Source organism: Theropithecus gelada, chromosome 3 (genome assembly GCF_003255815.1).
Source record: "Theropithecus gelada isolate Dixy chromosome 3, Tgel_1.0, whole genome shotgun sequence".
NCBI lineage: Eukaryota > Metazoa > Chordata > Mammalia > Primates > Cercopithecidae > Theropithecus > Theropithecus gelada.
In genome coordinates this window covers 90,635,335-90,649,653 of record NC_037670.1, presented here as the reverse complement: position 1 = coordinate 90,649,653, position 14,319 = coordinate 90,635,335, and the positions used below count along the sequence as shown (strand labels likewise).

Sequence of the window (14,319 nt, the reverse complement as noted above, 5' to 3'; positions counted from 1 at the left end):
AAGATAGAAAATCATTACCTTTAAGCAATAAGGGCATGAAAGGGATTTTTGGTGGCTTCATCTTTTTGAATGCATCTCTGTAGGCTTTGTGATTTAGGGAAGGATCCTGCCGAACCAAGCAGATTACAAAGAGAAAGAAAAATCAATGTGCTATAGAAACAATTCTAAATCCACTTTTGCTATACAATTTGAACATGACTTAGATATAGAGAGATTCCTCCTAAGAACAAAGTAGATAAAGGTTTCCTAGGAGAATAAACTCACTAAATTAGGGCTGGAAATCTAGGCAATGAATGAAACTCAAGTTATTGGTTTACAATAAAGGGAAATGACCACAAATGAGAGACATCTTTTGATTGCCCTATTATTTTCCTCAAAGAGCTCCTTTAAGTACAGTTTCCTCTGCATAATATATGTCATGAGTTAACCCAAAGTCTCCTGTTAGATACACTACCAAGAAAATCTGTCCTTGTAACACACAGACAATGCAGAGAAAACAAGAGAATACTGTTTTATTGTACTCTAAAAAGAAACTATAATTTAAAAAAATCTCAATCTGAGAAATTGTAAAAAGGAGAAAAGGGAAAAAGAATAATGCACGAGACACTAATTGCATGCTAAATTAGTTATACTGATTAATTTTGTAGGCTTTGAAATGGACTATACTTAAAAGCCTGCCTTCTGAAAAATAACACTAAAAAGATTATTTTCACTACCTTTTTAGAAGGAGAGGAAGAAGCATTAACTGTCAACTTGCTTCCCTCCATAAGAAGCAAAACTAGTTTCATACACAAGTAAACTAGTCTAGGTAGGCTACCTGACACGGTAGAGTACAAATATCAACCACTGTAATGTAGAAAGAAACTAGACTCTAGCGATTATTTTGAAGAATAAGTCCCCTTTGGCTCAACTACTTACTGTTAAACTTTCAAGTTCAGAGAAAAGTTTCTTAAACTTCCCAGGGATTTTCTAAAAAACAAACACAAACAAAAAACAGAAGGTCACAGAAGATGGTTATTTTCAGAGGCGTCGAAGGGAGTTTTCATTACGTTATTTGTGCCACACTTCTGAACATAAATACCTCTATCATCTGTTCTACCCTGATTGCTTCTCATTATACAATTTTCATCATCCCTTTAATGTGATCTTCCTTAGGAATGCTGCTTAAAACAGCTTAAAATAACAGCCACATGATTCAGGAATCTAGTTGGTTAGACATTCCACATACTGGTGGTCCATTTAATAAAAACTTAGATTTCAGTTCCATACCCTACCTTTGACAAATGCTCTCATCTTCTTAATAGTCTTCCTGAGTGGGAAATAATTATGTTGGCTGACATTCTTAGCATAAATGATGTAATTTTATTTCACAGTATTGGGCTAAATAGCGAAGGGCCAGGAAGACCTTAAGTGACGAAGCCTGCACTTTAATGAGTGGAATCACTGAACTGAGGAGCCCAACCATAACATGTACCATGCAAAGTGACAGGGGATAGAAGCATAGGCCATCCTCCCAAATAAAAATTCAGGCCTAAGGAAGAAGGGCCTGGAATGTTCCAGCCTGCCTTTAACATGGCTAAGTAAAAAATTGGGTGCCTTTCAATATTGACTTAGTAATATTTGTGGTAAACAGCACACATTTAAAGGCAGCCTGAGTTTGAACTCTGACTCTGCCCTTTCTAGCTATGTGGTTTGGTGTGAGTCAGCAAGCTCTGGGATCTGTTTCTTCAGCTGAAGATGTAGAGACCACTCATGAAAAGTACACGGTCCTTGGCTGGTGCTTAACAAATGCCAGCTATTAACACTAACAACAAAGCTTAAGAAGATATTTCTGGGATTTTCAGTTTCTTTTTTTGTTTGTTTGTTTTTTGAGGCGGAGTCTCGCTCTGTTGCCCCGGCTGGAGTGCAGTGGCCGGATCTCAGCTCACTGCAAGCTCCGCCTCCCGGGTTCACGCCATTCTCCTGCCTCAGCCTCCTGAGTAGCTGGGACTACAGGCGCCCGCCACCTCGCCTGGCTAGTTTTTTGTATTTTTTAGTAGAGACGGGGTTTCACCATGTTAGCCGGGATGGTCTCGATCTCCTGACCTCGTGATCCGCCCGTCTCGGCCTCCCAAAGTGCTGGGATTACAGGCTTGAGCCACCGCGCCCGGCCAGGGATTTTCGGTTTCTAAAATGAATCAAAACAATGAGACAACTCCTACAATAATTAGACTTTTACATTATTTAGAGATAGATTTTTTTCAATGTGATAATTTTGGATCTGGACTCAGTTTATCACAAGCAAACCAGTAGTTTAATCTGTTTGGAAACTACACACATACCCCCGCAACGAACAGAGGACAAATTAAATGAGAAGATACAAAATAGAGATATTTGCAACTGATTCCAGTCTTTCTTCTGAGCTGCCTACCTGAGTCTGTGGGACATCCCTCACAAATGTCCCAGTGGCACCTCAAATTCAACACATCCGAAGTTGAACTAAGTGATCTACTTCCAGAGGTCAGCCATGGAACAAATCTAGCCATGAGCTACTTTTAGGACGTCAAGTTTTATTGGATTGCTGCCATGCCCCTTCATTTGTGCACATGCTACAGCTGCTGTTTCACTCCAGTGGCCGAGTTGAGCAGCTGCAACTGAGACCATGTGGCCTGCACAGCCTAAACATTTCTCCTCGCTGGCCCTTTACCAAAGCAGTTTACTGACCTCTGATCTATTTCTTTAAACCTACTTCTTTTCCTGTATTATCTATTTGGAAGTGTGATCACTTTCCATTCACCCAGTCATCAGACCTGGAGATCTTGCGGTCACCTCTGCCTGAGATACCCATCCCCATACTCCAGTAACTCCCAGCTGGACCTGGAAGGTGCTGCAGCTTGAGGCTTCTCATTTGAATTTTCTCAGCTACCCAGCGGCAGAATGAGTCCCTCCTCTTGCTCTGCCCTGGTCCAAGACTTCTGTCACCGCAGGCACGCTCAGTTCTCATATAGCCATCCCCTGTCTGCCATGGCACTGATGCACTGCCCTGCACGTAGCAGGCAGTCAGTGTGCAGATTAAACATAAGCTGGTTGAATCTAATTGAGTTATTTCTCCTCTCAATGTTTTCAAATCAGTTTCATTCAAGGTTTAATTCAAACTTGCTCCCCACTGACCCTTGCCAGCCGTTTGTTTTCCTCCTCCTCTAATGAACCATGGCATCTGTCACCTATCTCTTTCATCTTGCTTTGTGTGTGAAGGTCTTGTTTGCTGAAGCAGAGCAGGCAGGGCTTTCATTCCTTTTCTTTTGGGCCCCTTTAAGGAGCACTGACTCTGACCCTTGGGTCAGCACAGTGCATTCCTTCAGGGTACGATCCCTGACTGAAAGAAAGCAAATCCACAGGTTGCCCAGAGACCTATTCTGAGAAAAAGATAGCTGGCCTATCAGCTTTTCTCTTATAGGAGTCTGAGTAGGGAACCATGAAGAGAATGGCACAGTCAGTGATAGGAACTAAATCTGAGAGGACTGGGAGGGAGGCTGAGGAGACCACAGTGAGCCACGCGCAGGCTAGAGGCAGAGGCATCGTGCTTAAAGAGCAATGATGAAATGGTACATAGGGAGGTAGCCAGTCAGGAAGGAAAGGAGAGCGAAGGAAACAAAAGCCCAAGGAAGGAAGGTGAGGGGACCATGAGTGAGGCAGAGCCCTACACCCGTGTCTGGCTAAGTTTAGGGGCTCCCCAGTTTCAGGTCTTCCCACAGGAATGTCGCAGTCCACACGTGAGACCTCGTGCGAACTTGAGTGGGCCTCTGCATCTCAGAACCCAAACAGCCTTCAGCGTGCAGAGCCAGGATGTGGGAGGTCTGACACTTTAGAACGTTTTGTGGATCCTCTTTAAGAAAAAGAATATAAAATTACTTTGCTTTCGCAAATTTCACAAAAATATGCATCATCCATGTGAACACATTGCCAGGGGCCCTGCAAGTGAGAGACCTTGAAGCTTAAACTCATTAGCATCACAGCAAACGCACTTCTGAGCACACATCATCACGCAGGGAGTCTGCGGGGACCAGCCTGGAATGGCACCCGCACTCTCAGGCAGGACAGAGGAGAAGACTAATTCTAGCTGGGGAGCATGTTACCATTTTTATCTAGTTCGGACACATTATACAACCATTTAAAGACCATCTGATCAAAAAGATCCCTACCAACTTGACACATGACTTTTAAACATTTTTAGTTTAGTGGTACTTATCTCATTTAATCCATGTAAATCACTTTCTTTCCATTTTATGTGCCCCCCACCATGGGACTCCAAGGCTCACCTCCCAGGTCTGTGACAGTCGACTGACAGAAGCAGTGTTGAGACCCATCACGATGGCAAAGAAAGAATTCAGGTTTCTCTGGGCTTTGCAGCTATAAAATAAGAGAGAGTAGAGGATACTTTGAGGAAACATTCTTTGCCCAGATAATCACAAAAGATAAAGCTGAAAAGACTCTCCTAGGCCACAGAGCTCAGGAATTCTGCTCTACGGCCTACGTACCCCTTACTGCCCTTCAGTTGTCTCTAATGCCAAAGAAATGATTCCAAACACCACAGCTCACCCTTACCTAAAGGAAAAGATCTGTGCTCTTGACACCCTCCTGGTATTTCACAATATTCCCCCTTTTTAACCTATGTTGTGTGCATTTACAATTTCAACTGAGCACTCTTTTAAATTCATGTTTCTTTATATATGCCCCACTCTCCTTTTAACAGCTTACTAGTCCTGACTCCTTCATCAAAACACCTTTTTTCATGTTTTGACAGACAAGCCCTTCTCACCTCACAGGTCTAAGCTCCCCTTCCCATTAGATTTAGACACATCTTTGCTACCAACAAAATAGCTACTATAATATGTATATATTTTAAATATGGCATATATTAATGGGAATACTGTTCCACATTTCTCAGTTAAACAAGGAAATGAAATGTAAACTAAGATCACGTTGAGCTCCATTCGCTTCATGAGGCTATCCACTCTGCATAACATCAATCATGCCTAGAGACTTAACTGGTCAACATTCCACTAATTTCCAAAGCCAGCTAAGAGGGCTTGGAAAGGCAGGGGGAGCTCGGGATTTCAGGGCGGCCAGAACAGTCTGGGAATTCCAGGCACACCTTCATCTGGAGAGCATTAGAAAACAGCCTCTCTGAGACAGGGCTTTAAAATAATAAAAAAATTACCCCAATTACCCTCCCTTGATCGTTTACTATGAAAAAGTATGAAGTACTTAGCAGTAAGCAGAGTGTGTATCAGGGGCCTCGTGATGTTTATTTAGCTTCCCTCAGTTACCATCCCTTCTGACCTCTCTACCAATGTCTCACATGGAATCTGGGAATAGTGTAGATCCTGCCTGCTTCTTCAGTTAAATACCATGTTTTGTTATATACTATGGATTATTTACTATCATCATTAACAGCTATGTAATATTTTATCAAAAGAGCATATTATAGAACTTATTCCTCTACTGTGGACAATGATTTTCAATTTTCCCTGTTACAAAGAATGCTGGAATAAATTTCTTGTATATACAACTTTTTACTGTATTTATGATTTTTCTCCCCATTACGTTAGACTTCCAGTCATTCCACGATTGGTCAAAAGCTGTGAAGACATTAAAGGTTCTTGATACATATTACGAACTGCTGTCCCCCAAAGCTATACCGATCCCCAGTTGTACACACAGTGTATGAGATCACCTAGTTCAGAATCAGGAGAATGAGCTGAGATGTGGAGTAAGTAGGGAGACCCACAGCAGCTGTGCTCTGGCAGGCCCCGCCTAAACTGGCCTGCCCAGAGCTGGCCTCACAGGTTAGGTACTGCCTGAGTCCAGCTGCACACGGCTCCAAGCAAGGAAGGCTCAGGCCTGGGGTCATTCTAGAAGTTCCATCCCCAGGAACAGTGGAACCTGGAAAGGCCGTGCTGCCTCCACACCTCATGCCGAAGGTTATCTGGGGTGGGCACACATCTTGCGGGCACCTTGCTGCTGAGCCTCCACTGGGCACGGTCTGTCCCTCTCATGGTCCTCCTGTTCAGCTTTTGGCTGTGCCAGCAGTTCCTTAGTAAGTGTGAGGCCCTGTACCTTCATCCAAGCGACCCCTTATGTGCTTTTTTGCCAACTTTCTCCTGGGTAGACCCCGCTTGGTATATTCCATGAATAAACTAAAACAAGATACCTCCCAGTCTGTGATTGGGAAACCCACCTGCATTTGAGAAAATCATTGCTTTCACATGGTGACTCCCCTTCCTCCTGCTCTTCACTTCCCTCATTTTACTTTTTCTGACTCTTCACAACCCTGAACGTTCCCACCAGCTAGAACAGACTTGAGTTAGTGCCATCTCCTGAGTTGATGTTCTGAAATACCAGGCTCCTCTGCAGAGGCTCTTGTGGTCAGTAAGAACTGCTCCATCCCCTGCGGGAAGCTCCTCAGTGGGAAGTCTCTCTTACCCTTGGGTCCCTTCACCTGAGGATATGATGGAGGCCCCACTGCTTATGCAATCCCTGCTAGACAGCAGGTCCCTTAAGGCTAGAGTACATGTCTAATCTTTTTTATATTCTGCCCATCACCCAGGTGCCTAGTACACAGCAAGCCTTTTAAACAGTATTTGCTGAAGCAGAAAACAAGAACTTGTTGGGAAATGGTTTTAACATTATTCATTATAAAGATGTCTATTATTCTACTTTTTATTCAGCTTAATCTATCTAAGTGAAATCTTAGAATTCCCATCTTTTTTTATCTTTTAGCTCCCCATGAACAATTTTCCTGGCCCATATAGCTTTCTTTCTTTGTCATATTTTAAGGAAAAAAAACCCCCACAAAAACACACATACAACTAACATCTAAATCTGTTAAGAAAAAAAGGAATTAATACAGACACCATTTCTGGAGAAGACAAATTGATACAGTGCAAATATGAGACACCATTCCAGGCTGGAATCCTCTGTGAGTGAGGGTCATTCATTCCATGATAAGAACAGACTGTCTGACACTAAACATTCCAGTTCAGCAAACACTCCTTTTGTCTTTGTGTGAGGAAATAAAATCCACTCAATCCACAGAGGTGGGGGATGGGGATGGTGAGAAGGAGGGGAAACATGAATATGCAAATAGGATGCCTCAGGCAGGAAAAACACTTCATGATTGTGGAAATGACTATTTTCCCTTGGTTATTCCTACTAGCATGATTATAGGGAATTTAACTTTATTTTCTGTTGGCATTCGGTTCCATGGGCTAGGGATAGAGACCAGTATCATAAAGCATTCAAGAGCATGGGCCATATGGAGAAGATGTGAATATACCCTGAGGACAGATATAATCTTATAGTGGGAACTGAGCTGGGTGGTGTCATCTTACTCCTTGGAACATTAATTTCCCACTTATTCACGTAATTAGCATTCATAAGAAAGCGTTTTACCCAAAAAAGCCTCACCTTTAGGAATTTTACAAGCCATTTTGGAACACAATGGCCAAATTTTTTAAAAACAGCATTCACCATAAAAGCAGTCAATAAGATTTAGACATATCTTGTTTTCTATCCTTCCATGCCCAGTCACACAAAATACCAGGTCAGGAACCTCCATGGTCTCTTGCCTAAGAAAAATTATCCTACTCTTGGGGTCTCTATGCTATAGTTCAGTGTGCTAGTTTCAGACCAACCTTCCTGAAGGATAACTCTGATCATAACAGGCTCCTGCCCAAAAACTTAAAAAAAAATCCCTTCTCCCTTCTCAATTCAGTTCAAACCCTTCAATCTGAAATTCAAGATCTTTTACAATTTGGTCCCATCTGTCTTTGCAGATCATTCTCCCACAATTTCCTTACAAATCCCCCTCCACTCTTAATCAGTCTCTGACCACAGGCTCTGCTTCATTGTCTCCACTGAGTCGACCTCCCACAGACAGTGTGCTCTTTTGAATTCCTACCTGTCACTTCCCACCCAGAATTCAAACAGATGCAAAGACAACTTCCTTCACCAATGTTTTCCTCATCCTGCTTCCCAAACCCTTGGGGTATGAGCTCTCACTCCTCTAAAGCCCTCAACAGACTTAGATCTTCTTCTAGGGCATTCCTCCATTCTATTTTGCACAGGAGCCAGCTGAGGTATAGAATTACCCACCGACACACTGCAAGCCTCACAAAGGCAGGAACTGTGTGTAGACTCAGTCTGATTTCCCCACACTACCTTGTACACATCTGTACATATAAGTGATCGATATATACTTTCTGAATATGCTGCATTGACATGTACTTGAAAACTGTTTGATATAAAAACTACTTTGGAAGACAAAGGAGAAATAAAACTGGAAGCCCAGGAAGTAAAAGGAGCTGGCGAAGATTTTGATTCATGCTCCCTGCTTCTGCTGGGGAGCTGTCCAAAGAACAGACTCTTGATATGAATCTGATATTTTAAGAGATGCTCCTAGCAAGTTACTAAAATTTCATTCAACATTTACTGAGTCATTGCTATTTACCAACTTCTGTACCATGCACCCAGGTATAATGATTGACAAGAAATATCCCCTGTTCTTTGAAAGCGAACATAGCCTAGTGAAGAAATCCTATATAAACAGATAAATTGAATAAATATAATAAGTTTCCATAAGGTAAAAAGTATATGTGTGCGAGGGGAAGTAGAGGCAGTAGTGGAAGTAGTACCCCTGCATTTGAAAATCAGGGGTAACTTCAGGAAGGAAGTAATACTTGACTGAGGTCTTGAAGAATGGCAGCAATTTGCTGAATGCCAGTGGCCATTCTTGGCAAAGCCGACAAGTATTCACACTTGGAAGATGGTGCTCATGGGAGAGACAGACATTTAGAGTGGCTAGAGCATGGGGTGCACCCGGGGGTGAGGCTCAGGGGGTGGGGCCAGCCAGTGCAGGGCCTTTGAATGAACGAGTTCTCAAAAGTTCATACTGTGGGCCTCAAGGAGCAATGAACGGGTCCTACAATGCACCTGACGTGCAATGATTCCCACTTCTGCACATCATCATCTCCTTTTTTCTAGCCTCCTGTAGCTCACCCAGGCACCCTGTAGTTCAGCTGCACGATGAAGGATGTGTGTACTGCCTGCTTATTAGTGCTGAGGCAGAGGGCATAGTGCTTCTGTCTGATATTTTGACATTTACTTTAAGGTATAAATACTTGAAATGCAAAGACATAAATATTCAAAAATGGACCTTTTCAGCCATTTGGTCATTTAACTCCATATTACATGTTTATATCCCAATCCTTATCACCATAAGACAAAAAGAAAAACAATGCGCTCTCTCAAGGAGACTAGAGGAATGGCACTTCTCACACTAGAAACTTACTGAGCCGCAATTTTGATGAATTTTTTCACCAGCTGCACTCGCTTGCCCAGCTGGCTGCAGAGGAGAATCTCCGTGGCCACCCAGAGCTGGACCTCATTGCATCTCTGGAGCAGAAGGCTGAGGTTTGCAGTGTGTTCCCCACTTCCCTGTCTGCTGAATGTGAAGTAGATCAGCTCTTGCTGAAAGAAAATGTATTCATGCCAGGGTTTATTTATAGCAAAGTATAGTTGATACAAAATTCGGTCAAATTTTAAGAGCTACTTCAGGTAGTCCCTCCCATATTATTAATATGCTAACGGAGAATATGGCGAACAGTAATATATTAAATTCAAAATGACTCCGTTTTAGAGGTGCCTCATTCAATAATGTTTTTTGTGATTTTTGTGTTTTATATAAGTGATTTTTCAGAATGTAAGGAAGACATCTTTATATACAAATCTAAGATATTCTGAAATTTAAATCATAGTATAAATGGAATCCCCAAATTTCCGAACCTTGTCCTGTTGAAAAATTCAAGTGAAAATGAACACTAGTACTACTAGTATTTGTTAAGGTGCACATCAGACCCTCACAGGTCTGTTCTCTAAGACAGTGGTCCTCAAATTTTAGTGTGAATCAGGATCACCTGGAGGACTGCTGAAGCACAGATTGCTGGATCCCACCCCTAGAACCTCTGATCCTGCAGGGGTGTGGTGGGGCCGGAAATCTGCATTTCTAACAAGTACCCAAGTCCCGCTGATGATGCTGGTCTGAGTATCTGCTCTTGAAAAACCACTGATGTAAAACATTGTCAAACCATAAATGGAAAGAGAATGAGATTAGGGCAAGGTCTAATAATTTATGAAAGCAAACAAGACCAGTAACTATTTATATAGATGGATCATGTGCAAAGCAATAGATTTGTTTTTAAATGTGTATGTGTGCGTGTGTGTGTGTTTTACAGAGGTAATCTACATTCTTCCACTGCATAAGCAGGGATATATCCTAGTCTACTAACATTTCCAAAGACACAAGTCATTTAGCCTGAAGGAATTCACTACTTGCTCACATTCTGATCACAATATTGAAATCTGTTTAATGAGAAAATACGAGGACATTTGGGTCTCTAAATTGGGAGTGAGGTTCCTTCTTTAGAAGGAAAGGCCACTTCAGAATGAAAAATTTTACTACATGGCAAAACAAATGCAACATATGGTTGCAGAGGCCTCTACCATTTTTCATCTCTTGATTCCCGTGAGCGTTTCCTCTGGCCAAATGTACTCAAGAATTGTCGGTAGCATTTTGCTCCCAATCTATTGTTTTAAACATGTCATAATCTGTCCTTAAGTGAAAAATTGATGGACATAAAAACTTGAAATATATCTAAAATATTCAATAAAGTACTTTAAATCTTACAATGCAGTCTAAACTTGTAGAATGTTCTTAAGTTAAAAGATGCATATGTGTGTACATAAATAAATATGAATATGATTCTTGTACAACTATCATAAACTTCATGGAAAAAATAAACCTATCAATATCAAAGGCAAAATGGTTAATCAACCCCATTAGAGCCTCATCTCCAAATACACATATATATATTTTTACACGTGAAATACAGCATATTTATACATTACACAAGCATATGCTCACACTTGGAACAAATAAAAGCATGCTTGCATATTCTGATTTTTTTAGACTTGAGTCAGTCTTTCAATATATTTAAAGTCCCCAAGTATCTTTTGGACCATGTTATTCTAGTATAATTTCATCACCGCATGCACTGATATTCTGCACAAAGAATTCACAGTTAAAACAGCATTTGTATTTTATCTTTTCACTCCTCACGTACCTCGTGAATTGAATTGAATAGACTCCAATCAAAATTCATTAATTCCAGAGCAAGATCCCAAGTGTTCATTCCCAAAATCCTCATCGACCTTTGCTGTGATTCCTCATTTTCTGCAAACGGGTTCTAAACCGACAGAAGCAAAAAGATCCTCAGTAATTCCCAAATGTTTTGCACTGCATTGGCTAGCTGTAGAAAGGCACTAGAAACCCAGATTAGCAAAGTAATCTTTTCTGAGTGCACTTAATATTTTCCCTGGTCTGTTCGCCTTCGGTGAGTTACAGCCAATTTAGGAAACGGTCTTGGAAATAGTAGAACGTGATCAATGATACTTCAGTGAGTTCGCCCGCTCCTCCCCCATCTCTCTCCCCCGCCCCCACGTGCACACATGCACGCACAAATCTGATTATAAAACACTGCCCTGGCAGACAGCATAATGAAAGCGAAAGCCCCGAAATCACTTTGGCTTCTGGTAAGAATTAATGTGCCAGCAGGGTTAGTATAAAAACAAACAAAAGAAATGTCATGGTGCACTTCAATAAAGACAGACATGGCGTTTACAGGAAATATGTTTAGCAAGTCTCATCCCAGACACACATTTACACATTTTATTAAAATGCCTATGGAAAGTAAAAAAACAAATTTAACATGAAATAAAAATTATTTCATTTATATCCCATGGTGGATTATTATTTTAAGCATCAACCACTTTCCCTATGTAAATAGGGCCTAACCACTATGAGGCTGGTAACAGTATTTCCTTAAGATATGGCATAAAAGTATTAGATGCCATCACAACTTTCAATCTATTTCACCACTAAAGTTATTAAAAAGATTATTTGGCATGTTTCCAAAATAGTTGATGTTTTCTAATGAAAATATAAATTCTCCCATTTGAAGGGTTAGATTTGAATAATAACTTTAAAACAAACAGAAGGAACCTTGCAACAATAAATGGCATAGTAGGATAAAGGGAATATTCCAGCTGGCAAATATTAATCCATATTTCTAAACTGAAAAATAAATTATTTGCATTTTAGAAGTTTTACATTGATGAAAAGTTTACCAATTTTTTTTTTTTTTTTTTTTTTTAAACCTAGGCCGGGCACAGTGGCTCAAGCTTGTAATCCCAGCACTTTGGGAGGCCGAGACGGGCGGATCATGAGGTCAGGAGATCGAGACCATCCTGGCTAACACGGTGAAACCCTGTCTCTACTAAAAAAAGTACAAAAAAACTAGCCGGGCGAGGTGGCGGGCGCCTGTAGTCCCAGCTACTCAGGAGGCTGAGGCAGGAGAATGGCGTGAACCCCGGAGGCAGAGCTTGCAGTGAGCCCAGATCGCGTCACTGCACTCCAGCCTGGGCGACAGAGCGAGACTCCATCTCAAAAAAAAAAAAAAAAAAAAAACCTAATGACTGAAGATCTTCACAGAGCTTTCCCACAGACTCAGTCCTCTCAGCAGCAGGTCAAGGTTCACTTTGTCTCTGTATCCCCAGCGCAGGACACAGTGTGCTGCTCAGAAAGCAATGACCAAATGAACCAGCTAACAAATTTTGAGGTGTTGAGGTGGAGGAAAAGCTGAGGTTTCTCAGGGATCGGTCTGGATAGGCTAAGACCAGACAGACGCTACTGCTGACTTTCAAAGAAAGACCCAGAGTGAGGAAGTAACACACATACCTGCTTAATAATTTAGAGGTGTCAGGAAATTTCTCCTTGTTTTTTTGTGCCCATTTTCTCCCTAATTGGGTCCCTTACCCAACTTGAGTTATTAACTCTAGTTATTCAAGGTTGAATAACTCTATTTATTCAAGGTTGTCCATTGCCCTTGCCAAGGAACATTAAATTTTTCTATCTCATTCCTTCAGTGCTCTAATTCCTGTTTTCTAAGAAGATTAATCTACGTGAAAGTGATAGTAGGTACTGGTGTTTTCATCTGTTATTCTTCCCTCACAATGTTAGATTTTAACTGACATCTTTTGGTGATGAAATATCTAAACCTATGATTCCAATAGGACACTTTTAGGTGGTGTGGGGAGTTGGCGGGGGAAGCTTTTGAGGTAGGATGGAGTCTGGCTTCTCTTGGAACATATTTCACAGCACCTATTTATTCCATCAAGGCATTGCCGAGGCCTGCCTTCTTTTCTGAATGTGGCCCTGGACAGTGGTAGATTGAGCCATGGGGATGCACAGGAGGGAGCTGCCTGAGAAGGCCACGTATGGGTGGCAGAGGATGAGTGGAAGATATTCAGAGTGGAAGTTTCCTCTACACAACAAGCCCCACAGTAGCTACATGTCAGATCATCCTCCTTCATGGGGAGCGGTAAAATCAATCTCATTTTTACTAAAGAATGCTGCACAGCACCCAGTTGGTTATGTTTCACTGACAGAATTACACAGGACTTGTGGCCTGCTGAAGGACAGCACAGGAAAGGTCCAAGTAAGGCATGTACAAATGAAAGGAACATGCAGGGGCTTCAGAGTCAAACATATAATTGCATTTAAAAATCGAAGGACTCTCCCTTACTTGGCTGTATGAAGCTAGAGTGGTTACTCAGCCTCTCTCCTGGGGTTACTAGAAGTGTTAAATGAGATACCGTATGTAAATTACTCAGTACACACAGATCTAGTAATAAGTGATTAACATTATCATGGTAGCTTAATATCCTGCAGACAATGTTACATAAAATGTCTTTCCAGTAGACATATATCTGGACGTAAAACTATTATCAGTAGTTTGGGTTAGCCTACATGGTATGCAGGTTTCTCAATTACACATACAACAGGAGCCAGTGAGAAAGACTCACCCCAGCGATGGCTCCATGAAGAGATGGGGACTCTGAGTTTCAGACACAATCGCAATCTGCTAGAGCCCACTTTTTCTAGATGACAGATCTGAAGCCTGGTCCTGCTATTCAGAAACCAACCCCAGGACTGAAGTCTTTAGGAACCACAGCAGCAATGAAATCATCCACTTAGGCATAAGTGTTCTTAAATTTTGGACTGAAAGTAACTTAAAGTGCGCGTTCTACATTTCTCCAGACTCTTTCTCTTCAGTGGCAGCTGATGCCCCTTCACCATGACCTCGTTCTACACACAGAAGGCAGATCATCCATGCTTTTCTTCAAGGGAATGGAACCAGGTGTACCAAACGTACTGAAACA

At 41.6% G+C, this 14,319-nt stretch overlaps 1 protein-coding gene across 1 annotated transcript in view; it reads right to left on the bottom strand.

The window, feature by feature from the left end:
* The window catches only part of RAPGEF5 (Rap guanine nucleotide exchange factor 5), a 242,022-nt gene that overhangs the window by 17,984 nt on the left and 209,719 nt on the right, over positions 1–14,319 (bottom strand). Inside the window, exons 19-23 of the mRNA XM_025380367.1 lie at positions 11,163–11,285; positions 9,332–9,510; positions 4,299–4,389; positions 919–969; positions 19–106 (exon numbers count right to left, since the gene is read on the bottom strand). Of these exons, the coding sequence (XP_025236152.1) occupies positions 19–106; positions 919–969; positions 4,299–4,389; positions 9,332–9,510; positions 11,163–11,285 (532 nt within the window). The remainder of the gene's footprint in view (positions 1–18; positions 107–918; positions 970–4,298; positions 4,390–9,331; positions 9,511–11,162; positions 11,286–14,319) is intronic.